The sequence below is a fragment of the Cricetulus griseus genome, chromosome 5 (assembly GCF_003668045.3).
Source record: "Cricetulus griseus strain 17A/GY chromosome 5, alternate assembly CriGri-PICRH-1.0, whole genome shotgun sequence".
NCBI classification, from domain to species: domain Eukaryota; kingdom Metazoa; phylum Chordata; class Mammalia; order Rodentia; family Cricetidae; genus Cricetulus; species Cricetulus griseus.
The window spans coordinates 18982709-19009681 of NC_048598.1; the positions used below are offsets into that span (position 1 = coordinate 18982709).

Consider the following 26973-nt stretch of genomic DNA (forward strand, 5'->3'; position numbering starts at 1 on the left):
GTTCTATCAGAGCTAGAAAATTTGGAGATCAGAAAGAGTGAGAGAAAAAGAGCCAGAGATGAGAACAATGACAGCCAGGGCAAACAATACTGGGCCTATCAATGAGGAGATGGGCAGCCAAACTAGCCAAGGGTTCTTATACCATAAACTTTATACCATAAACTTTTGGGGGAAAAATCCCACCTTCTCCTGGCCCACAGCAGTGGCCTCAAGTCATTTTGGAAAGATTCCACTGAGCCAGGAGCCTATTGGTGGCTCTGGAACCCAGGAATTCTACCACACAGAGTGTGCTCTGAGAACCCAGGGGAAGTTTCAGGTGAGAGCAAGTCTGTAGGATCTCTTTAGTTAGAGCAGAAAACTTAAGTCAGAACCGTGGAGAGCTCCAAGTAGAGCCACTCTGGCAGAGCTATATGCTAGGATGCTTCCTCCTCCCAAAGGCAAGCATGGTAACCTACTCTTAGAGGAGGCATGGGCAGAGGCAAGAGGTGTGGGAGGAGAGATGTGTGGGAACAAAGGGGCATACATAGGTCTAGAGCCCAAAAGGAGTCAGGCACCAGTGTTTACAGCCCAAAAGATTACCAGACTCTAGAGACGAAAAGACTATAGTCAATCCCTGATTCTTAAACTGTCAGTCACAACCTCATATGGGGATTGTAAAAGGCAATAATAACCCACCCATCACACTTGCGTAATCCTATTTAAACTCAATGGGTCATGTACATAAAAGACACAAAAGAAGGAAGGGTTGGGGAGAAGGGTTTCAGTGTGTGAGAAGGGGTGGGGATGAGACAGGACAATGGGGGTGAGAAAGGGAGGAAAAGGAGAGAGGCTGGGAAGGAGACAAGAGGAAATAGTCCAGAGAAATCGAAGTGGGGAGGTATGACAAAATTTATGCACAAAAAAAACTTTTTAAAAAGAAAAGAACTGCCGACCATAAAAGGTGTCTGGATGCCCACTGATCCAAACTTAATGAAAAACCACAGGCACCATGAATCTGAGGCATTTTCGGCAGGCAGAGGCTGCCCATGTTGAGTCTGATGACATTAAGGCAGCCTCAGTTCTGAGTACTCATGCACTCTAACATACAGTGCTGATGCTGCCTCAGGTCAGATTTGAGGTTATTTTTACCAAGTGTGTGACATTCTTTCCTTGTATACTAACATGACATTTCACCATGGAACACATTTTTCCTACTGCCATTCTTTAGCATGTAAGTATCAAATTAATGCATCATTGGACTGTAGCATCTTAAAAGAGTTTGCTTTTAAATTCCTGTTTGAATTGCTGTTAAGTTTCATAGAAATTTTGCCTTGGGGCTAAGATAGAATTTATAACAATTTCTGAAATGGCCCTAAGTCACCTTCTTTTATTTTATAATATATATGAGGCAGCACTCTCAACATTGATTTTAAGAGCAAAATATGAGTCAATTCTAAAAAATATTGAAGATGCTCTCTGTCTTGCAATATCAAATATTTAACCAGAATTTAATTCTTTGTGTACAAATAAACAAAAATAATCAACCATCTCATTAGTATACCAATTTATTGTTTAATGGTAAAAATTGATATATACCAAAAATTGCTTCAATAAATTTCTTTATAATTTATCATCAATAAATGCTAGATTTGTATATATGTGCTTTATATACCTATGTATCTAGGGCTACACTAAAAAGAAGATGTCTTGGGCAGCAAGAGATTGGTTAAGAGTTAGTTAAGAAGTCAAAGAAGCTTTGACCTAGAGTCAAAACCACACAGCCTTGTTGCTACAGACAAAACAAAAATCAGCACAGGAGGCCAAATAACACAAAAGGTTCCATTTCACCACAAGGAACCTACTCAAAAAAATCAAGATATTTACACTCACCCAGGGAATGACAACCCTGAGTGATGGGAGCCAGTTTCTCTCATGTTTTGTTTTTCCATATTCTGTTTCTGCTATTTAAGCCATTTTAGCTTTTCTTCCTCCTTTATTTTACATCTAGCTTCTTGGTCCCCTCCATGACCTTGGTTCTCCCATCTCTCCCTCTCCCTCTTTCCCTCCTAGCCCTAGCACAGGGCATAGGCTGGCTGAGGTTCCAGATCTCCACACCAAAGCCTCTCAAATGTGGAGACTGCAGATGTAAACTACTTACTTAGCATTTGTTGGTTTTGTTGGTTTTTCTAACATTCCCGTCTTCCTCCTTCTGCATTCTTCTCCCCCACCTCCGACACTTGACTGTATTATGATCTTCAAATTGACACATTTTCCACCCCACTTCACTCTTCTCTTCTTTCTTATCTTATGCTATCTACCCCCACCCTTGCTCTGATACTATTTGCTAGTTTTCCTCTGATTATTTTCTTTCCATCCTTACCCTTGGGTAAGTCATATCTCACAGTGCACTATACTGTGCTCAATCTTACTGTCCTATGAAGTTACTAAAGTTAAGGGGGGGTAGCTGTTTTGAAGTGACAATTATTCTCTTTGCACTGGCCTTATCCATCACTTGTGGTTCCTTCTTCCATAATCAGTTATTAGCCTTCTACCCTGAACGTGGTGCTGGGCATCATGCCCCAGACCCTGGGCTGAGTGTTTCAGGATATGTCAAGCTACTGAGTGACATCCATAGTCTACTAGGGAGAAACTACACTCCATCTTTACCACAACCGAGCCCAACTTGGACACTATAAATATTTAAAGGAAATAATATGGATGTCTGAAAAATACCAACCAATGACCTGGTCTCAAATTTGCGAGTCTCAACGCAAAAATACATAAGAAACATGATAGATGTGCAAATCTTAACACAGAAAACACAAGAAAAACAATATCAGGGTAGCATGATTCCTCCAAAAATAAACAAACTCACAGTAATGGATTTCAGTAAGATATATATATATATATATATATATATATATATATATATTGCAACAATGTTCAATGAAATCAAAGGGGACTTGAACTAAATGGATTAATTCAAAGAAAATATAAAGAAACTGCTTAACAAGAAAGAAGGCAATTTGGAATATGAAAGTTTAATCCAATAGGGAGGAGTACTATAAAAAAAATCAAATCAAAATTTGAAAATGGAAAACTCAAACAACAATAAGAAAATTCTAAAAACCCAATAATGAACTTGACCAGTTTAGTAGACCAAGTAAAAGACAGAATGCTACAGCTTGAAGGTTAGATGGGTGAACTGGAAAACTCAAACAGTGAGTGTCTTAAAGAAACTATATACATCAATAAGAACTTGAAAGTCATGTCTTTAAACACTGAAACATTTTCTAGTTTATGTCAAAATGATTTAGAGTTTGTAAAACTCTGCCCATTGCTTTCAGTATCCCTTCCCACAGACAAAAGGTGGGTACTATCAAAACTGTGATTAAATGAGTCAAAGAAAAAATAAAATCCTCATTTGCTCTGCAATTATTCAAAAGCCTGCTGCTGTCCTTGGTAAAGAAAGATACACTGCTATTATCAACAGGGCACCAACTGGAACTCCAGGTCCAATTTCTCAAAATTCAGTTCTCACACTCAGGTCTAAGAAGACAATCCTGAGCATGAGAGAGATGAGCAGGAAGCTTGTGGGGCCAGAGGAAGCAGGTGAGAATGTCTATATTCATCTCCCTAAAAGTCTCAGCAGCAGCACACAGGAAGGGCCTACTTTAGTGTGGTTTAAAATGAGCTTCAAGGGGCTGGAGAGATGGCTCAAAGGTAAGAGCAGTGGCTGCTTTTCCAGAGTCCTGAGTTCAATCCCCAGCAACCACATGGTGGCTAACAAGCATCTGTAATGAGGTCTGGTGCCCTCTTCTGATGTGCAGGCATACATGCAGACAGAGAACTGTATACATAATCAATAAATCTTGAAAAACTAAAATGAGCCATTCCTTAGTCCCCTCTGCCTATCTAAACAAAATAAGCTCTTCAAAGCCCTCTTAAGGTTGCATCTTATCCACACACTCTGTCCAAATCCTGACCACCAACAGTACTTACCAGCTTCAGTATACACCATATAACCTGAAAGACTCAAATGTAGGGACTTGAACTGCTTAGTAACTGTCTCTAGAAATCTCTCTGTCTTCAAGCATTTTGAGGGGTTTAACTGTTTCATGTATTTTTGAGACAGTGTCTCCTATAGCCCAGGCTAGCCTCAAACTTGCTATGTAGCTTAAGATAACGTAAACCCCAACTGCCTCTGCATCTATCTCCAAGTATTGGGATCACTGAGGTGAAGCACCAGATCCAACCTCTCTGGCATACTTGGTTTCTTCTCTCTGTTATGCTTCATGCTAAAATAGAGAGACTTTGCTGCCTTCAAGGTAAAGGGCAAAAAAAGATGCAATTGTGAAAGTTAAAGTGTCATTGTTATCACCAAGGTTCACCAGTGAGACTGAGGGCAAATCCCACCCTGTGTTTACTAGGGCTCTGTGCAACAGTAACTCTACTCTAAACTAGTAGTGAAAGAGAGAATTTCTCATCACCTGTCCCCAAAGCCTAGCACTGATGTTCTATTCTGAACTCTTAATAATCCTCACGGCTGCTCCATAAGGATAAACAGATGTTAACCATTAAAATCCAGTGTCCTTTTGTTATCTATCTAGTCTGCCACAACAGTAATGCTATCACAGTATTATGGTTATAAATCCAAAAGAATTACCCTTGAGCATGATTAAAGGTTATACAAGTAAGGTACACTTTATCAAATATAATTCACCCAATGTAAAATGTAGCAAGGTTAAGGATCATTAGCTAATTGCGCTTTCTTTTTATTACACTGCTGATTTTTCATTTTCGACATTTACTTAGAAGTATATAAACATTTTTTTGGCCTAAAGAAAACAAAACTAGAGGTTAGTATTGTTTGATTCATTGAATTGATTGGGTATGCTGCACACATAGTTATAGGAACAGCATATTCAAAAAGTAATAAATCTTTCAACATCTAAAACAAATCCAGATTCCACAAAACCTATGTTTGTCTAATTATAGCTTTCTGTTTTGATGTGGTTTCCTATGTAAATACATTCTAAGGCCTGCAGCTGGAATGCATTATATTAAAAACACATGTTAGAAGTTACAAAGTACCACAGGCTGGGGAAATGGTTCAGCAGCTATGAGTACTTGCTGCTTGTGCAAAGGACCTGAGATCAGTTCCCAGCACCCTTTTGGGGTAGCTCACAATTGCTCCAAGTAATCTGACACCCTCATCTGGTCTCTGTGAATCTTACACACACACACACACACACACACACACACACACACACACACACAAAGCATATACTACACACATACACATAAATAAAAACAAATCTTAAAAGTTACAAAGTACCAAGTATTTATAATGGACCTCCAAAGCAAATCTAAATGGTCACACTAAAGGATATTTGTAAAAAACCATTTTAGGTTTTCAGTCTATAAGCCAAATGTTTCAAAAACACCAACCTGCTCATACTCGGATTATCATTGAACTACAACCCATGAGGTACTGCCAATCACCAATTACAGTGAATGGGATTTGAAAATATAAAAATGGATGCTTACTGAGATACAAAGATAAACGAGGGGCTAGAGAGAGGCTCAGAGTTTAAGAGCACTGACTGATCTTCCAGAGGTCCTGAGTTCAATTCCCAGCAACCACATGGTGGCTCACAACCATCTATAATGAGAACTGGTCCCCTCTTCCAGCCTGCAGGCATACATGCAGGCAGAACATTGTACACATAATAAATAAAATCTTTATTAAAAAAAAGATAAACGAGACACCCTTGTATACTTTTCGTAGCAGTATTAGTGTCAGACAGTTTGAAGAGAGAGGACACACATCTGCCAAATTCCTCAGCACAGCAGGAAGCAGTATTTTGAGGGCAATTGCCATTTGAGACAGCATCTCTTAGGGGTTCTTATTAGGTGCTCCCACACAGGGTCAGTGGAAGGTGGATGCATCTTTGTCTGTCATTACTGAGTGTTTGCAACATAAAATTTTCAGAGTTTAGACATTAATGTACAATTGCAAGATAGAATAGAAGACCAATTATCCATTCCAATATCAAAATTGTACTAAATATGAATTTTAACAAGTATATTCACTGTCTCCCCTTATTATAACTAGTATATTTTTCCATTTTTCTAACCACATTTCCAAAGGCTGAAACCCAGGCTGTATACAGCCTTCGTGAATAGTTTTTCTCCTTAACTGGGAGAACACTTTAATCTCCCAAAGAGAAGAAATCCATGATAAGAGTTATCAAAATAAGTGTTTACACAGATACCAGCCAAATATGTAGAAAAGCACACAGATTCTTCTAATTCACTGGTTGCCCTCTGTGTACATTTACACTGTGGGCAGTATGCTCCCTTACACTCCTCCTGAGCCTGATTAGATGCTATCTGTTGAAGGTATACTTTAGAGAGGCTTTTATGTGTTGTAGGGTAAATAAAAACACATCACCTAACCACTGATGAAGTTAACCACAGTCGCTTTCTGCCTCCATTGACTATTTGTGTGCCACAAACTGTCTTCCTTTGCAGTTCTTACAGATGCTTATGTGCCTAGAGTAGTGTATCATCAATCAGATACATTTTTATTTAACTAAGAAAACGTCCATGCTACATGGCATCATAGTTTGTGAACTTGTCAAAGTCTGTTAGAATATGAAAAAGGTTGTTAAAAGTGATTCTATATACAATTTTATGTCTAATTACAGTTCATTAAATATTTAACGTAGAAGAAGAATGAAAGAGTTTGGATGAGACTCCATTTATATTCAAAGGAGATATTATGCATCCATATTTATCATTTAATTAGGAAGAACAAAGATTCTGGAGGAAAAAAATGCCCCAAGTTGGAACTGTACAGTACCCTGAGGAAGCTGGAAACAGCATAGACTCCTAATGCAGCACTTCTCTGTACCATAAGCTAATGCCTTTCTGTCTCACAGAGTGGGTGAATTAAATGAGATTATGGAAGACAAGTGTTGAGAGCAGCAAGGGCACATGAGAAACAGCTGATCCCAGTGTAACTTGTAGCTAGGGTGGCCATTGCTCTCTAGCAGCTATTTCATGTTTCTCAAAAAACATATTTCCTACTGATTTCACTGGATACAGAATAAACTAAAAGCTTCTTGCATATTTTATTACCAAAAACTTTCTGAATTAAATTCTCTTACATTCCTGATCCTAAATATTGAATTTAATCTTTATTTAGCAATGTAGGGTTACTGTTTATATTAATATATCATTGATCACCATCACAGTAGGGAAGAGGGCATGTTTTCTGGCTCGAAAACATTCAGAGTCTAAGAGGCTCAAACACAGGCACCAGACGAGTTGTTGTTTCTAGGGTTGCTTCTATTCGTAAGAGATAAGGTTGTTATTATTTCGAGTTAGATTAATATACAATTTTGATGTCATGTCGCACTCATTTACTTATCAGAAAGTCTCTTAGGTTGTCATCTAATCAACTCGTCTCACCTTCTCAGCTAACTTCCTGATGTGCATTACTTTAAAACAAAGATAAGTAAAGAACGCAGCCAGAACAAAGATGAACATGTGTTTCATGAGTGAAATACAAAATACTGTATTTTCAGGATTTTATTTTTTTATTTTGCAAAGAGGATTTAGAAATGCAACATAAGAATCAATATTTGACTTGCTATCTGGAGAATCATCCTCCTTTGCAATATGCCAAAGGGCAGTACGCCCAGCAAAGAACCTTCTACTGTCACACAGGACATGCCCCCACTATGACCACGTAAACATCCCAAGGACTCTGCTAAACACAAGTTCTTTTCACCAGAAGCTCCCTTGCAAGAAGACAGATCACTGGAAAATCATTTTGTGATTTTTAAATATTTAAAAAAAGCAGAACTTCTACTTTCCATTGTATATAAGAATTACTTCTTGATATGCCTTCATAAATGTAGACCTTAGCATTAAAAGCTTTTAATTCTACTTGGAATGAATCATGAGATAGCAAATGTCTTCACATACCACAAGAATATATTTTTCATAAAAGAGATTGTCCCCACACAAATCCTGAAAATATACTTTCCTTAAACAAAATTCAAAATTTCTTAAGGAAATGGGATAAAGACATTTTTCTTCCAAAAGCCTTCAAGTTAAATTAGTTTTTTTTTTCTATAATATGTCACTTTGTAGCAGATTTTCCCCCACAAAACAAAAAGAATTCTTATCTTCTTAAACATCAATCTGAACTCAGTTCTAATACCAGGTCAAATGGACACTGCAACACTTATGAGGAGTCAGGATGGGGAGACTCTTTCAGAAAGCTCCTTTGAAACTAAAGACCAACAGCTGGGTCACAATGGATGTGAATTAGGATACTAGCAAAGTTCCTTACCGAGAGTTCACAAAATGTCTTGGTGATGATAAAGCTGGAGTGGCACTCAACACAGATGCAGCATTTGCATGCAAAGAGGCCATCTCATGCCAACAATTTTAATTTGAAGTTTTGTAGAGACATAAGTCATGTTTCAGTAAGCCAGAAATGGAACACTATATATCAAACACAGAAGTTCTACAACGCCAGGCAACATATGAGCTATCTTTCTTATCTGAATCCCTTTAATGAAGCTTTTGGTACTGGGAGATGCAGAGGGAATGGTTTGTTTAGCTGAGTTTCCAGTCTCTGTAGAAGAGACTTCCCTTGCTATAGCCAAGCCCCTGTTTGGCTACTCAGCTCTCCTCCATATTCTGCACTCTCTGCTCCAATTTTGCATGGCCCACTTTCCATCTCTGGCATGGTCCATGAGAATAGATAAGATGGATTCAGCCTCATAGTGCTCTATACAAATGTATCCTGGGAAGAAAATGTAGATCCTTCCATTACCTCAGAGGTGTCACCTTGGATTGATTATTGTGACAAATGCTTTCCTGGATTTTAATCTGTTAAGGATATCCAAGGACATTTATAAGTCTTTCTCCATCAACCAGCTGTTAATTTAATATATACCTTTTGATATTTGGCAAGTATTTATGTAGTGTCTTATTTACTACAGATTGACCTGTGGCTACCAGAATCTTCTAGAATATAACAAATATTCCTAAAATTTCTGGAAACATTCAACATTTTGTCTAGGTTTGTATCCTTACAAAATGCCTAAGATTAGCCCAGACACACAGTCAGTTATTGATTCTAGGAGTCTGGCTGTCCCTTTCTACTCTATCCTGGATGGATTTGGCAGTGTCCAATGTGGAAGTGTTGTCTGCTCTGAAATATCAATAGAAGCAATGCAGTCCCATATACTTGGTTGCAACTTGCATTCAGGTGCAGAAAGACAAGGACTCAACCTTGACTCAACCCTTGGTTGAGTCCCACTGATATTGGGACTGAGTTAGAAGAACACTGGGACACTGGCCTCATTTCTTCCCACTGGAACTGACCTCTTCCCCAGTCTCTTCTGCCACCCCACTGCAAAGTTACAAAATGTAAATATTCCCCTATTCCATGTTGAAGGATTGGCATCAATAGCAAATATCTACAGCTCACTACCATGGAGTCTTGTCATATATTGCTGAATGGCATACTGGAGTGTCATTTCATGACCGAGTCCAGTGGGTCTACCCATTCAAAACGTTCAGAAATGTGTTTCTTCAGACACCTGTTTTTCTTCTTCTGATTCATGTCACAGACTAAATCAAAGGAGCCACCGTGAAATAGAAACACTAAAGGGGACAGGATATTCTTCCATAATTTAAGTCCTGTACAGCTGGGTTTTAATGGCAGTCACTTAAGCTATACTGCCAAGAGCTAGACTTACTCCTTGTTTGCCTCTTACCATGCATGTTAACACCCAGATGAACTTAAGTCAAGAAAAACAACACTGACAGAGAAGAAGCAATGGTGGAGGTTTTGGAAATAGGTGCTAGTGAATAAAATAATCTGGGCACTCACTCTCTCTGGACAGTTTTAGCTGTTCTTCCTAAGTGAATCTTACTTAATAATACATTCTAAACTTTCACTCCTTCTTTACTACTATCTGTAGAAAGGTCCAGGGAGACACACCTACTCCATAAACCATTTCAGTTTGTCTTCTAATGAAAGTTCACACTTTAGCAGATGGCCCCTCCAATTTGAAAGTACAGAAATACTCACTTGTTTAGCCTTTGTCTTTGAGATTGTATCAGAAATGGGTTTCTTTCTTTCCTTTACCGCAGTTTTAGAAAATAATTCTTCAAATTCATGACAATCTATGGATGGCTCTTCAATTTTTTCCCAAATAAGTGAAGGGCTTGAGTCTCTAAAATTAAGCAAAAGAACAATAAACGGGCCATCCAAAGTCCTATAGCACAATGAGTAAAAACAGAGAGGAGGAAGAAAAGGGGGGAGGGAAATGCAAGAAGATAGGAAGAAAATGTTTTCTTAACTTGATTAAAAAGTTAAAATGTCATCTATACGAATAAGACATTTGTCCAGCAATTATTTTCCAAAACTCTTCATTATCAAGTCATTCCATGAAAACATGAAAGCAAAGCCTATCTCAGAATTGTTGAGAGAAGCAAGGAATGCTTGATTTCTTACACCCCAATTCCATTTAGCCTAGTCCATTATTTGAGCGTTAAAACTAAACAAAACAAAAACAAAAAAACAAACAAAAAATTGTATCTCTGAGGCCAGGTAAAGTAGCATACACCTTTAATCCCAGCTAAAAAGGCAGAGGCAGGTGAATCTCTCCATGAATCCATGGCCATCTTGGGCTGCACAGAAAATTCTAGACCAAACCAGGACCGCATAGTGAGTTCCTACCTCAAAAATTAATTGATTGATTAATTAATGCATACATAATATATGTATATGCCTACATGTATGTATATACATATATATTTGTATGTGTCTGTATGTATGTACACATGTATGTATATGTGTACATTTCTAGAGCTGGAGAGATGGCTCAGAAGTTGAGCATTCTTACTGTTCTCCCAGATAATCTGAGCTCAGTTCCCAGCACCCACATGAAGCAAGTATCAACCATCTGGATCTCTAGCCCCAGCAGTTCTAGCACCCTCTTGTAGCCTCCAAGTGTCCCTACACATGTGTACTATATATACATACATGTAAATAAAGAATAAAAAAATCAATCTTTATAAAGTATATATATATATGTATATATATATATATATGTAGTATATGTATTTATATACTCTCTACACATTGCCACCCAAGTGCCTGCTGTCATTTTTCTTCTCAATACCTACATGTTTGTGCAGTGCCACCAAGAATGAGCAAATGTCATTTATAAAAAGCAAAATAATGAAACAGAACATCATATCCTGGACCTGGAGAGAATGAGTTTGACTAGAGTTTAGAATGATTCATCAATGTATGGAAGTGGTAAGACACTCGGGCCGAAACGACAATGGACTGGAAAGCAGAGCCAGGGATCTCAGCATATCCTCTTCTGGATGGACTTAAAGAAGAGAAAATCAATGTAAGAAGTGCAAGGGAATGCTATTCCTAAATGCACGTCATTTCGTCCAAATACATCAAAGAATTATGATCAATCAGAATAAAAAAGAGTCAATGGCATTTAAACTGGGTGTTTTTACACCTTCCCCCACCCCCACCCCCAGTATTTAATAGGGAAGCCTCACACTGTCTCCTTGAGACTGAGGATCCGATTGTGTGAGGACTTGAACACTTAGTGGAAAAGTCTTAGTTCATGATGGTCATTGCCAATCTTGACCACGTGACTTCCCTTGTTTCTCTAGAAGTGCCAGAGCATTCTCAAAGTTACTTAACACACATAGTTTGGATATGTTTTGATGTAACATGTTTCTTTAGAAAGAGTTCTTATGAATAACACAGAATCATAATGCAAATTTGTACCTCTTAAATGTACAGAACTCATCCTGGAGAGATGGTTTGCCTATGGATTCGACTTACATGTAAGAAGTGCATTGGGCAGAAATAGACATTTAAATAGTCAAAGCAAAGGATAGAAACTAATTGTGCAACAAGTGTGCCTGCCTCTCTGCTCTGGCTGCTTTTGCAGAGAAACCTTGCTCTAGATGGTTTGAGTGTAGAGGGTGTCATCCTCCAACTATGGGCAAAAGAGCTTATGCTAAGATAAACAGATCCCAAGCTTAAAAAAATTAACACTATAAATGGATATAATGCACACCTCAGTCAGAGATGCACACATGTTGTTTTCTTTTTTTTTTTTTAATCTTCCATACTATGGGAGAAAAGTCTGCAATGTTAAATAGATTGCTTCAGGAGACACTGGAAGTCAACATCTTACAAAAGTTTTATAGGTGTACTTAAAATCCATTAAATTCTACTTTCCCCACAAAGTTCTACATTTAGGGATAAGCTGCTCTGGGGTTACCTTTTACTATGGAGTTGAATTCTTGTCCAATAGAGAGGCTTCATTGGCCGGCAAGGCTCAATTGGCTGCTTCCTAGCCCCTCTTTCCTGATTCATACCCAATCCAAATATGCCAGTTGGCAATGGAGGAAAAAGAAATCCACACACTGGTGGTGCTGGTAAAGTGCTACTCCCAGCTTGGGAAGAGAGTGAAGGCCCTGAGCCAGGCAATAGAGGGGGTGGAGGGATGCCTGCCCCAGGGGGAGGTGGGGCTGGAGGAGCCCCCATACCTGGTAAAGGAGGAGGTGGAGGAATAGCAACTCCAGGGAGAGGAGGGGGAGGGGGTATGCCCACTCCAGGGAGAGGAGGGGGAGGGGGTATGCCCACTCCAGGGAGAGGAGGGGGAGGGGGTATGCCCACTCCAGGGAGAGGAGGGGGAGGGGGTATGCCCACTCCAGGGAGAGGAGGGGGAGGGGGTATGCCCACTCCAGGGAGAGGAGGGGGAGGGGGTATGCCCACTCCAGGGAGAGGAGGGGGAGGGGGTATGCCCACTCCAGGGAGAGGAGGGGGAGGGGGTATGCCCACTCCAGGGAGAGGAGGGGGAGGAGGGGGGAGTCCCAGTCCAGGGAGAGGAGGAGGTGGGGGAGGGGCTGGCAGCATTTCTGTTCCCTGTAGACTGGTAGGTTGTGGGGCTGTTGTACTGGGCAGAGCAGGCACTGTTACGTCAGAGAGACAGGGAGGTGGGGGTATTGCCATGCCCAGGTCAGGCATGAGGCTGGAGGACTCTGTACAAGGCAGAGGTGGTGCAGGTGGGACATTACAGCTGTTTTCGAAGGAGGAGAAAACAGAATGTTCGGGGCTGGTTTCCAACTCAGGATGCAGGGAAGGACAGGAGGGCTGTCCTTGACCATCAGGAGGTGGCTGGAGTTGTGATGCACTCTGCAGGGCTGGTTGGGCATCAAGCTGTACTGATATTCTCCTTGGAGACACAATCAAAGAAATTTCTGAACAGAATTTTGTCTGAGGTCCAGCGGGTGAGGCTAGAGCAGCTGACTCTCCACTCTGAGCTGCAGGTGGGCATGGGGGACCTCCTGGCAGTGCCTTTAGTGGTGCCAGTGTCAGGATGCCACCCTCTTCTGTAGGGGAAGTTTGTATCGACTTGGCCTCAAGAGTTCTCGGAGGCTGTGCAACCCTCCCATGCAATCTGAGAGCATCCAGACCAACTTCTTCAGAGGCTGTGAATCCATTCTCAAGGCCTGGAAGACCCCTTGGCCCCTCCAAGTCTAGGGCTGGATATTGCTTTTCTAGCTCAGCTATTTTTGTCCTCAGGTCCTCAATGGTCTGTTCCAGTTGCTGGATTACAGTTGCCTGCCCTTCAGACTTCACATCGAAAACTTCCTGAGAGACAAGGACAGGTACAGTTAGTAAGAAAGTGAAAAAAAAATCCAAATATCTAAAGAAGAATGGGAAATTCGACAAAGTCACACTGGGAGTGTGTCTCCAGACAGATCCTGTCATAGACAGAGTCTACTGAAATTTCTATGTGGACCCTCTTTTCCACCCTTGGATTTTTAAAGTAGTTCACACATCCCCCAATCAAATCCTAAGGTCCTTGTTTGTCTTATCTTCATACAATGTCATTGAGGATGAGCAGCATGTTATGGTCAGCTGTAAATGAAACTTGTCACAACCTAGAATTGCTGGGATGAGACCGTTAATGAGAAATTATCCATATCAAGTTAGCCTGTAGGTATGTCTGTGGGGGCTGCCCTAATTACCTTCATTGAGGTAGGATGCAAATACCCACCCTGACTGGGCCCTGAACTGCACATAAGTGAAGAAAGCTGGCTGAGCAGAAGCAGGCGGCACAGAATCATCCATTCATGTTTCTCTTGACTGGGGATATGTCCTGTCTAGCTGCTTTGTGTTACTGCCTTGACATGTGTGTCAGTGATGAACTGCAACCCTTGGCTAAAAGCAAGTTATCACTATAACAGAAATAAAACTAGAATAGTACCCAACAACTGGGAAAAACATTCTTCAAGACAAATGTTTGCCTTCCTAACTGTGAACTGATGCTATTAGGATGTTTTCTAGAGACTTTGCAAGCAATTCTGATTTTTAAAGGCAATCACTAACTTTTAAAAGTAGTCAAAGCCTCCAGTAAGAATATGTGAAGTATGGTTGACAAAATAAAACTATGGGGGTGTACACAATGAGTGTGTCTCATAATCCTGATGTCACACTCACTACAAAGTTAAATATTTTACTCAAAGCATTTCGATAGGTAATCACTGATGGCTCTCCGGAAGTCACGGACACTTTAAATGGGCAAAATTTTGAGGGCTGCATATGTTGTATGTAAACTTAGGCACACACACAAACCCTTACATCATCAGCTTTCAACAACATTCACACAAAAGACCAAAGTATTAACATATAAAAGTGGTGTCATATATTTTAAATAGTCCATGACAAAAGAAATCTCTCCTATAGACAGTTCTGTTTCCCACCTGATGAATATGACCATTCCCACACAATAATTATGATGCTACTGAGCATAAGTAACCAAAATACAAAACTCTACCACTCAAGCTCAATTTAACAAGTCTTTATTGTTCATCTTTTTCTTGTGATACTGGATTACTTAGATGTGTAGATTATCTCCATCTTCTTGGCACACTGGTAAAAGTGACTTCTAAATATTGATCTGTATTTCTCAAGTTATCTTGGTGTAGTAAGAGTTCTAATTTTTCCACCAATGATCAAAACAAAACAAAACAAAACAAAACAAAACAAAAAAGGTTCCTTTGGAGCCAGTGAGATGGCTCAGCAAGTAAAGGCACTTATCATCGAATGTGACAACCTGAGTTTAATCACCAGAACCCACAGGCTAGAACGGGGGAACCTACTCCTGATAGTTGTCCTCTGCCCTCCACACTGTGATTCCCATGTGCCCACATATATAAAACAAAAAAAGAAATGAGAAAGTGAAAGTGTAAGTTCATTGATGAATGAAATGCAAGAAGTAAATTACAGAAGAGACTTCCCAAACCCAGTTCTTAAATCATATTAACTAAGCTGATCCATTTTCATCACCAATTTAAATATGATAAAAACTAGTATAAAATTAGAGGACATCTAGAAAGATAAAGTGAAAAGAGAAAATGACTATGTAGGAGTTATAGTAGCAACAACAGGAGATATTTGGAGATTTAAAAATTCTAAATTACAAAGCTAATCAGCAAAAGGTAAACAAACAGTCATATTGCACATGGTAACTGGTATAAGACAAAGACTGCTGTAAGGGTTCACCTGGTATCAAAACATCATGATTATTCCAAAATAGCATTCACCAACCAGCCTTCCCTCAATAGTTTCCCAGCACTCTGTAAATAGACAGGGACACTGGAGTGGTATGTGGAGCCTAAGGACTGGGCCCTAGTGCCAGGAATGTCCCTGACATTGATATTAGTGTGAAATAAACCAGGTGTGCTCTGACTTGGATGAAGCCACTTTTGACTTCACCAACATATACAGCTTTACTTCTGTAATCGAGGGAATTTGTTGCTCTCGCTGTTGCCCAGGCCCACACTTCTGAGTGAGTATCTAATAAATTGTGATCCTCAAGCTGTCTCCTCCTTCAATGCCACAGCATCCTGGGGCCAGCTTTCACACTGGGACTGGACTGCTCAGAATACTCTACACAATGTTTTAACTATTGGCTCACCCAATCAATTGGCTTCCTTCTGATTACCAATTCCCTTGTAGCTAGGGCTAACCTATTAGATGAAGTCACGGGATATTTAGAAGTTAAAAATGGTGAGAGCCATCCTGAGTATGGGGATAGGAAAATTTGGTTTCTCTGGAACAAGATTACAATTTACACTCTAATTTGTGACTGTCACTCCAAAGGTTTCAAATTTCCACTCTAATTTGTGACTGTCACTCCAAAGGTTTCAAATTTCCAGGTAGGTTAAGAATCATTTTCATCTTCGAGGGACAGCCTTCAAACTTTCCCATTGAGCCATTAAAACATCTTATTAAGCTGCAATATATCTTATGTTCACTTCATTCAGCAACAAAACCCAACTGGTAGAAAATATACCAATGTTTCAGATTTAGTTGTGTGCATTGGGGGAGGGATCTGTTCCAAAAGAGCAACATTTAAAAGCTAAGGGACCACATCATTTACTTGTTTGGGGCTGCGGCTCAGTGGTAGACTCCATGCCAGGCATGCATAAAGCCTTACCATAACAGGAAGTTATATAAATTTTATATTTAAACCTATTTTCTAGTAAAAACTTCTGGGTAAATACATGATCCTACACTACATGATTCAAATGTTCCATCTTCATGTTCCCTGATGCTAAGAAATGCTACAGTTTCTGAAAGATGGGCAATTTCCCTCAAGTTGCATTTGTATTGTGTGGCTTAAAACGTGAGATCATTGATAAGCTAATCCTGGCAAAGGTCATATTCTAGTTATTTATAATTACAGTTTAGAGCATGGGATAGTGAGGGGTGCTGTGTGAAAAAGGGGGAAGACTTAAGGCTGAGCCAAATACTGTATTAAATTCACTCATTTATTTATTTGGTGATACTAAGCATTGAACCTAGGACCTCCTGAATGCTATACCACTGAGATATACCATTAACCCTTGCTTGATCGACTTGTCTTCCATTTTGAGGCAGGGTCTGGCTATGCTTCACAGATGGACTTCTAATTTCCTCTGCAATCCAGATAGTCTTTGAATTTGTAATTCCCCTGCTTCAGCCTTTGAGTAGCTGAGATTACAGGCTTGTAACACCAGACCTACCTATACATATTTATTTTACTAATATGTGTTACATTTTTATGTCTTTTATTCATTTTTAAATAAAGCGATAACTAAAACACTTAAATAATAAAGAAGTTGAGAAAATAAGGAACTGATAATATAGAAATATACACATTTTCCAAGCTTCAAAGATTTTCAAGTATGTAACACAGTAAGAAACAGAACTAAGATATGGCAGAGAAAAGAGTGGTAGGAGAATAAAATTCCAAAACTAAATCTATAACAAACATGATAATTAGCTGCATGGTGCCAGGCAGTGCAGACTTAAGGAATTCTTGAAGGTATTAATAAATCACACTACAAAGACAAGAGCCAGAATTTTTTTACAGATAACTTTTTATTATACAGAAAAATTTTAGACAAAGAAAAAGAAAAGTAGGTAGGGATGAGAGACTTGCCTACTTCTTGCATTGTTTCTACTTTAAAAAAAAAAAAAAATTTCCCAGAATTTGCATTCCCTTTTTGACAATCTTTACCTCTCTCCATGAAGTAGTAGAAGTAACAGTCTCTGTTTTCCATCCAGGAAGCAGAGTAATTAAGCTCATCTCAAACCTTAACTGACTACCTTGTAAGAGCCATCTAGGCGCCATTGTAGAGTAGCCAAATGTATATAAGATTTTCAGATCTCAACTTAGCTGAATCATCAAAGAATCTTATCTGGCCTTCCTTATCCATGACTATCAGTCAAGGACTGGCTCTTGCTGAGTATTGGCAGCATCCATGACAACAGTTCCTGTTGTGTTCTTAGAGAGGGCAGCATTGCTTGTCAACAGTTAACAGTTGATTTCTCTATGGGTTACCTTTTTTTTTTTTTTTTAAGGAATTTATATGGTAAATAGAGGTCATTATCAACAAAAAGTGCAGGCTATCTTCTGGCCATGTAAGCAAACATTCTATGCTCAAGACCCACATGAAGTGAAGATCTGCGGGGCCCACCCACTGACAAAACCACAATGTAATCTCTAAAAGACTGCCAGGCACTCTGTGGTCCAGGAAAAGCCCTCAAGTAAGGAGCCTGTTCCCCTGTGGCCAGTGCCTGGAACTTAATCTTCCTTCTCTCAGGGTACTAGAGGATATATCCGATTCTCCAGGGACTTGACATTGGAGAAATGCATCTTCGTTATCTTAGACTTCTTTACAAATATGCTCTCAGCGTTTCCAGAATTGTGCAACAGTTTATCCAATGCTCGTGGCAATGGCTATCAAGAAATTACATCACTCGTTACGAGGAAGGGCAAAGTATAGTTGTGGCAGTTTTATAAAGAATCAATAGAGCAACTATATCCTTGTAAACAGTTGAAGATAAACCTGACTTAAAACTCATAAAAAGCAATGCATTTACATATGACAAATACTGAGAATTATCTATCTTTAAAAATATTGTTTCAAATCCCAAATCATTAAGAGCAGTAGAAGCCGTCCTCCTATTTGGCCTAACAATTCTATACAATCACATAGCCAAATTTTTTCTCTTCCTGTATAATCTTATACATGGGTGGTGATGGTTAGTTCCTATAAATTGTTTGAACACTTGAATATCACAAAATACAAAATGCCATTGAAAGAATAAAATGTTCATCAAAAACATGTTCCCAAGTGCAAGATTATCTGATTCCCAGAAAAGAACCCATTACAGTAACACTAAGGTTACAACTGTCAAAAAAGAAGCCAAGATACACTCAAGCGAGCTCTTGCTGAAAAGCTAATGGGCTCATCTTTAAAACTTTATTACATTATGAAAGCGAGGTGCTTTCAGAGCCTGGAATATAAAAACTGCTCACTGGTAAGTTAATACTAGATTGATTTAAAAAAAAAATGTTGATATGAGACATGAATTCATTGCCAACCTCACTCAGATTTGCAAGTTCTGTTGACTTTAAGCAACTTCACTGGCAAATGGGGACACTACACACATCTACACAAGAGGAAGCTTACTATCCAGTGAAAAGATAAATTCTATCTCTCATGTTTTGAATTCTAAAGCACCCTAGGGTTCTGGAGCAAGCCAGTGGCATTCCAGATCTACAATAACCTAATGTATGCTAGACCAGATCCCACAGAAAGTAAATCCAGACTTTAAACAGGTAGAATTGCTTACAAAAAATAAACACAAACAATTTCAAATCTTAGGGGAACTTTGAAGGAAAGGGGAAAAGCTTGGACATGTGAGAAATTGTAAAAACTTATCTAGGGTTTTTAAAAGTCAATCTTATTACAGAAAACAAGAGCTTCACAGAGTTCAAACATCTGTGGGGGTGGAGGGAGGTGCTTATAGAGCTCATAGCAGAATACTGGATGTTTTCCTCTATTATTCTCACGTGAAAAAAGATCTCTCAATGAACCTGGAGCACACCATTTTTTATAGCTAGACTGGTGGGCTTCAAGCCCCAGCCATCAACCTCTCTCTGCCCACCACATAGTACTGGGGTTATGGGTAGATACTGCCAGCCACAGACAGCTTTTTATGTCATTGCTGGGTTTCAAAACTTGGGTCCTCAATACACCTAGGCATCTCCCTAGCCTCACCAACCTTTATAATAAAATGAATCATGAGTTGTTAAGAATTATAATGTGCCTAACCAAAATGAATCTGGTAAAATTTCTGGTACATAAATGAGACAAGTTAGAAACAATAACCAGCTAACTGGCCACATTATATTTAGCATAATAGATGGTCAACAGATTGATGTAAAGGCTACAAGAATCATTGATAAGGAACTGTTACGATAAATCTTTCCGCCAAAAGCCGCCTGAGCCCCACCAACACGTGTGAGCTTTATACCAGCCGCCCGCCCAAGTTGGGGCCCAAATGAATACACAGAAACCTGTATTAGGTTCAAAGCTGCTTGGCTAATGACTAGGATTCTCATCTGTTAGCGCAGTCTTAATTATCATAAACCTATATATTTTATAAGACTTATCTTATCGGACGCCTTATTGGCGTCCCTCCTTGTCGGTGGATCACATTGTGCCACTGGAGCAGGAGCGGAGGGGAAAAGAGAGACACTTCCTGTTTCTCCTTCGCTTAAATATGAGTCTCTTGCTATGTCACTTCCTGCCTGGATCAGCACTTCTCTACTACATTTCCCAGAATCCTCTTTGACCCCTAGTCCCGTCTACTTGCTGTCTCATTGGCCAAACAGTATTTTAATTAACAATCAATAAGATAAACATACACAGTACATTCCCCATCAAGGAACCCTGGTAGAAATAATAATATATTTGGGAAAGAGCCAAGGGAACCAGAAACCAAATCCACAAAAGAAGGGAATCCGTTGCTCTCATCCTCATGCCTTTGGCATTTCCACCCAGCTATTGAGTTAATTTTCCTACAGCCTGCCGGACTATACTCTGAGAGTGCATGGCTACCTTTACTGACCAGGAAGAAAAGCACTATAGGTAGTGAGCCTTTCCTTCACAATCTATGGATGAAAAGCACCATTTCCGAAGCACTGACTCCCCTGGCACTAACACCCAGCTATTGTCAATGGCCATAAAAATAAAGCTTAGGGGAAATCACATACAATGGATTAAGAACCATTAGTTCACAGTGCAGTGTTCCTCACACCTGAAATACAAATGGAACTGCTCTCCCAGTGTTGCTCACGTCTTTACTAGAAACACTGTGGCCTTAAACCTGCCTGTTCCAAATACTGGAAACTCCTACTCATTCATATCTTTCTTTCTTCATAAAATCCTCTCATCTCTTGACTAAAACAATTTCAAATTCCACCTTCTCATTTTTTTTTCTCTAGTTCCTTCTCTGGTTCTGTTTTTGGATTCTGATTATTTGTTTATTTTGGTTTGGTTTTTGTTTGTTTGCTTGCTTTCCCTTCGGTAGCGGCTGGTGCAGGTATTTTACCTTTGGACAACTTAGGTGGCTATGAATACTCAAAGAGATTGTTTTCTAAATCTCCAGTCTCTCCCCTCCTGTGATGACTTCTAGTTTTTCTTTCTCATCACTGCTTCAATTCTATCTTGAGACTGCTTAGTCCTTGCTATGTGATTACTCTGCCTTTGTCCTAAACTCCAAAATGTATCTTATCCTTCAACAAAACAGCATGCATGCCCTAAGAGCTGTGAACCCATTAATGGCTGAGCTACTGTCTCTTACAATGAATGTTCCTCAGAATCACCAGGGGTTTATTAAACCACGGCCTGCTGTCCCCATCCCTAGGGTTAACAATTCACTTACATTTCTAATCATTTCCTAGTTGATGCCAATGTTGCTTAGACTAATTTTCACCCAGCACGGTTACCATCCCCAACACCCTGGTCATTGGTTATGGTTTCTACTGCATCATCTAATACTCCAGCTGAGATTCTTATCGACTCAGACCTGCACTCCTGACTGCTTCTAGTGTTCCTCTTCAGATCAATCCTAGGTTCCTTCGCCAGGCAGTTTATTTTCTTGTTGATAACTTTTGGCCTCTACTTGCTGAGAACATGTTAATTTCTCACAAGGCTCATAAGGTCTTTAATGTTCTGTGTGATGAAGATAGCCCATGTCATAGTTGAGATAAGAATCTCCCTCGTGCTGAAAGGGTCATGTGTACAATGTGTAGTCTAATTCAAATGGCCACTGAAGAGTGACTGGATTATGAGGGTGCCACCTTTATCAAAGGATTAATCAATTAATGAGCTCCTAACTTTAGGAAGCTGAGTCTGGTTGAAAGAAGTAGATCACTGGCTGCGTGTTGCTTGGTAGGTTTTGTCTCCTGTCCACCATGAGTTGAGCCACTTTGTTCCACTGTACACTGTTGCTCTGTGATGTTCTGTCTCACCAAGCCTGGGTCTAGAAGCAACACAGACAAAGACTATGACCTGCAGCCTGAAACCACAAGGCAGCACAAGCCTGCCCTCCTTAAACAGTGACGAATATTCTGGCCTACTGCAGAAGGGTACTGTGAAGATTAATAAGATACAATCAACCTGTGTTCTTCAAACTTGTCAGAAGCGTAGTCTCTAAAACCTCAATTAATCAATGCTGAGCCACCACTCTTCAGGAAAATACGGAGTTGGAATCCAGCAAGCCTCGGGTCACATTTTTGTCACACGGTCCATGTGCATTCTTTTTGAACATGTGTCCCTGTTGAAAGTTGTTGTATTTAAGACCTAGTGTTGATTCACTAACACTGAACTGATAGCCCATGACATTCTAGCCCATATCAGAACAAAGCCCAACACATAGTCTTTCCACTCGGTCTACCAAGGCCTTCTGACACTTGGGAAAACCAACAGCATTTTAACACTAAGTGTCAAGCTAGAGGATACCACAAAAATGTGAAAGGCGGGGCACTAAATAGACCATGCAAAGCATGCTTGCTTACAGGCCTCCCTTTGTTCAAACTTACCTGGGAAAACCCACACTTCTGAGAGCAGGATTTTTCTGCCACACTGTACAAGGTTGCAAATAACCACCAAGGAACCACAGAAGCTAAGCACCACAATCAGTTTTAGCCATTAGGTGAGTTTGCAAATACACAATCCATTAGTAACGAGGAATGGTGTAGCTCAATGGTACAGCATTTGCTTAGTATGTACAAAAAATAGCCTGAGTTCCATTCTCAATATTGATAGAAAATAAAAGCACAATAGAGAGTATTGCTCTGATGCATCAACAATTAACAATCTGAGTGTTGGTTATGTGCCTTAAGCTCTTCCAAGCATCTTTCACAAACTAATATGCTTAAAACACTCAAAGCCGCTCAGACAAGAATGATTTTGCAGTGCCCATTTTACAGGTGAGGAAACTAAGGCACTGAATAAAATACTTTTCTCTGAGGAGAATAACAAATGCCATACTCACTTCAATACCTAACATTTCATTAACAGTTCGACTTAAGGTCTGTTATGGTTACAATTTGTACCCACACAAGTCATGAGCAGGAAAAGTTACCCCAAAAGTAATTTAAAAAAACACATCAAGAAATGTACTACTCAGCAGAAAAAGGCAATGGAATCTTGAAATTCACAGGCAAATGGATGGAACTAGAAGAAACCATCCTGAGTGAGATAATCCAGTCACAAAAAGAAAAACATGGTATGTACTCACTCATATATGAATTTTAGACATAGAGCAAAGGATTACCAGCCTATAATCCTCTTCACCAAAGAAACTAGGAAACATGAAGGACTCTAAGGGATAAATGGTCCCCAGGAATGAAAGTGGCATGAACTCCTGAACTAATTGGGAGCATGAGGGTAGGTGGGAGGGAGCTGCTATAATAAGAGCAAGAGAAGAGGAGTAGAGCAGAGGAAATGGAGGGGCAGAAATATTGAGTTGGTGGAAGAATAGAGGAGAGAGAGCAGGATGAGAGATACCATATCAGAGGGAGCCACTATAGGTCCGAGAAGAGATCTGGAACCAGGGAGATCTCCAGAGACCTACAAGGATGACACGATCTGACAATCCAGGCAATGGTGGAGAGGATAACCTAAAAGCCCTTCCCCTAAAATGAGATTGATGACTTCTCTTTATGCCATCCTAGAGCCCTCATCCAATGGCTGATGGAAGCAGAGACAGACATCCACAGATATACACTGAGCTGAAATCTGGAATTTAGTTGAAGAGAGGGAGGAATGAAGAGCAAAGGGGTCTGTACCAGGTTGGAGAAACCCACAGGAACAGTTGGCCTGAACAAGGGAGAGCACATTGACCCCAGATGCTGTCTGGGAGGCCAGTACAAGACTGATCCAGACCCCTGAACTTGGATGTCAATAAGGAGGCCTCTGCACTCCAGGGAGTCTCTGGTGGTGGATTAATATTTTTCCCTGGTGCAAGAAGGGACTTTGAGAGCCCATCCCACGTGAAGGGATACACTCTGGCCCTGGACACACGGGGAAGGGCCCAGGACCAGCACAGGAAGATTTGGTGGACTTTGCAGAGCCCCCATTGAGGGCCCTACCCTGCCTGGGGAGTGGTGGGTGGCTGTGGGTGGGGGAGGAGAGATGAGGGTGAGGGGAGGGAGAGGGAGAAGGGACTTACATGTGAAACAAGCTTGTTCCCTAGTGGAAATGGCCTTTGAGGCTAGTCTTTGGGGGTAAATGGGACTTGCTGATGTCAGTAGGGTGCAGTGTGTTAGTGGCTTTATGAAAAGAAGAAATCTAGGCTAGATTTTTGGTCTCTCACAATGTATTGCTGCCCCCTGCTATCTATCATATAAGGAGAACGACTTTGAGAAACATCAGTGTTACCCTCTTGGACATTCTAGCCTCCATCCCTGATATTTAAATAAACCTCCAACTTTTACACATTGTACAACCCCTGACCTTCAGTTTTCTGAAGAAAGAGAAAAACAAACTAAAACAGGGTCTAACAAAGATTCTCTCTTGACCAAACTGTAACCAGCTTCCTCTGCAACTTCAACCTTGTTTTAAAAACACTTGAACAAACACTAATATTTCTCAAGGCCACATCCTTAGAGTGACGTTATGCTCTCCCTTAATGCGACTGTGGGAGAAAACCCAAGATTGCCCACGTCTTTTATCTGTTTCAGAAGCAGCTAAAGATAAGTCTCTGAAATAGGACAGAACCTTAGCTTCTGTCACTGCCAGCTAGCAGACACAACTGACTTACGCTCATATAGAGAACCTAAGGTCACTCTCAGTGAAGACCCCTTGTCATGTTCGCTTCCTGACTCTCCCAAGCCCTTTCTCATCTCCCTGTTCCTCCTTCATCCCTTTAAACGTCCATCTCTATACAACCCAAAGCTGCCTTCAGCTTACAGCAGAATTTCTCCCCACTGCAGTTGCAAGCAGGGACCAAAATCTGTCCCTAGCATCATAGTCAGTGTCTGCCTTTGCTTCTATTTCCACCTAATACTAGGAATCTTGGATTTGTGCTCAGGACAAGTCCTCCTCAGCCCATATCCTCCGTGAGCGAATTTTCTACAAGTGCCTGAGACATGCCCTTTGTTCTGTCTCATTGGGTATAGTCATCATGTATTTATTCATTCATCAAACACTTCCCTGGGTTTTCCTCGATCTGCCAGGCTCTGTGCTAGACATTGGAGAGACAAAAAAAAAAAAAAAAAGTACAAATAGTATTATCATTAAGGCTTTCAATCCCTGTGCATAAATCCAATGACAGAGGTGTGAGCACAATAATTATAGCATGAGGACATCCATAAGGGCTCTGAAGAATGCGGCTTTTCACACCAAGTGTCTAAGGGGAAGTCAAGATGGAATAGAAGAGATGTTCAAGCACGGACATGAAGGATAACAGAGTCTTCAGGGAAAAGATGATTGTCCCCTAGACCAAGCTAAATCTGTAGGAAAAACAGTGAGCGATAAGGCCAAGACAGCAGTGGCAGGCGGGAGACCCTGTATGTCAAACTCACAGGCCTGAAACTTTTTAGAGACACAATAAGCAGCCCTTGAATAAGTCAAAGCAGATATCAGGGGTAAACAAATTTTTGTTTTCACAAAGATAACTCTGGTGCAACGTGAGGGAAGAGATTAGAAGGGGTCAAGACTGGAAGTAAGGAGATCCATGAGGAGACTGTGGCCATAATCCAGATAACAATGGGCTCTGGGCTCAATCATTGGCCAGTTGCCTGCATTGGACCAGAGGCCAAAGGCAAAGGTCAAGTTTCCATTGGAGGAGAAAAGCTGCCCATCAAGCCAACCGGACATAGCAGTTTGAAGGCCAAGTTCACTTTCACTTCTGGATCTCTACTTTCTTCTCCCATGTGGAATGTTCTTCTTCCCACACTACTACAAATTAAGTTGACAAAGGAATCACCTTCCTAAGAAACTATTCATTATAGTCCTCTACAACTTTTTTATTTCTTTAATTACTTCAGTATTCTACAATATACATTAAATATCTTGACAATTACATTGTACCTTGTAAGTTGGTTTACAGATAATATAGAAAAGATACAGCCCTATAACTAAATTGACTGCCTCTTTATTTCTGTTTTTAGGGTTTTTTATTTCTTTTAAAATGCACATTACTTTTAATTTTTGAAACTGAAAAGCAACCACCACTTTATTAAACCAGCATAATTCCTAACTGCGTTCTAAATATTTGTCCTTATATACCTACAGATAAGTATAGGTCTCACCCCTCATTCAAGAAACATCTCCTAGCAACAGATGGAGATCATCACAGAAAACCACAGCCAATCAAATGCAGAGAGCGAGTAACTTAGTAGTGCCCAGCAACAACTGATATGTCTATGACACAACTCCTTCGACTAAGGCTCAAGGATCATAGCAGAGGAGGGGGCACAAAGGTTAGAAGAGCCAGAGGATCAGGAAGTTTAGGTGAGAATTCATCTAGAAATATCAGAGAAGATACACCCAACATGGCTGCCTATGGAAGACCTGAACAAGGATGGCACCAACAGACATGCTAACACTAAAGGGCCCTGGGGTCTTATGTTTTCACATTTTCCCCTATCTCCCTGCAAGCATCCTAGGATACCGTAGATCAGAACATGTATCGAGTCTTCCTCCATATTTGTACTCATGCATTCTTTGATCATGGGAAAGAATCTTTTAATAAGCAAGGGGGTTTCCTTAGTTAATATTCCATCAGATTCACTTGCCGAATGGCACGCCTTTCTCCCCTTAGCAACACTGTGTGGCATGAAGTGATTTTACACCATCTAAAACTCAACAGAACAAGCTCTTAGCTTCATTGTATTTCAGCCCTTACTGCTCTGGAGCGAAACAAAAATACTCTGTGGAATCCATTTCTTCTCCACCACGCTAAACACACATTCTTATTGCTTCCCAGAGGCTGACTGCTTTTCATTTTTTAAAACCAACACAAGAGCCAGACCTGGTGAAATAATCCCAGCCCTTGGA

The 26973-nt window shown here is 40.2% G+C and overlaps 1 protein-coding gene across 2 annotated transcripts in view; it reads right to left on the bottom strand.

Annotated features, from left to right (window-relative positions):
* Positions 1–26973, bottom strand: part of Fmn2 (formin 2) — a 291955-nt gene that overhangs the window by 186754 nt on the left and 78228 nt on the right. Inside the window, exons 5-6 of one of the 2 annotated variants that reach the window (XM_027418908.2) lie at positions 12336–13711; positions 10103–10247 (exon numbers count right to left, since the gene is read on the bottom strand). The exons of the other annotated variant lie outside the window; for it this stretch is intronic. Of the exons in view, the coding sequence (XP_027274709.1) occupies positions 10103–10247; positions 12336–13711 (1521 nt within the window). The remainder of the gene's footprint in view (positions 1–10102; positions 10248–12335; positions 13712–26973) is intronic. 2 annotated transcript variants of the gene reach the window in all.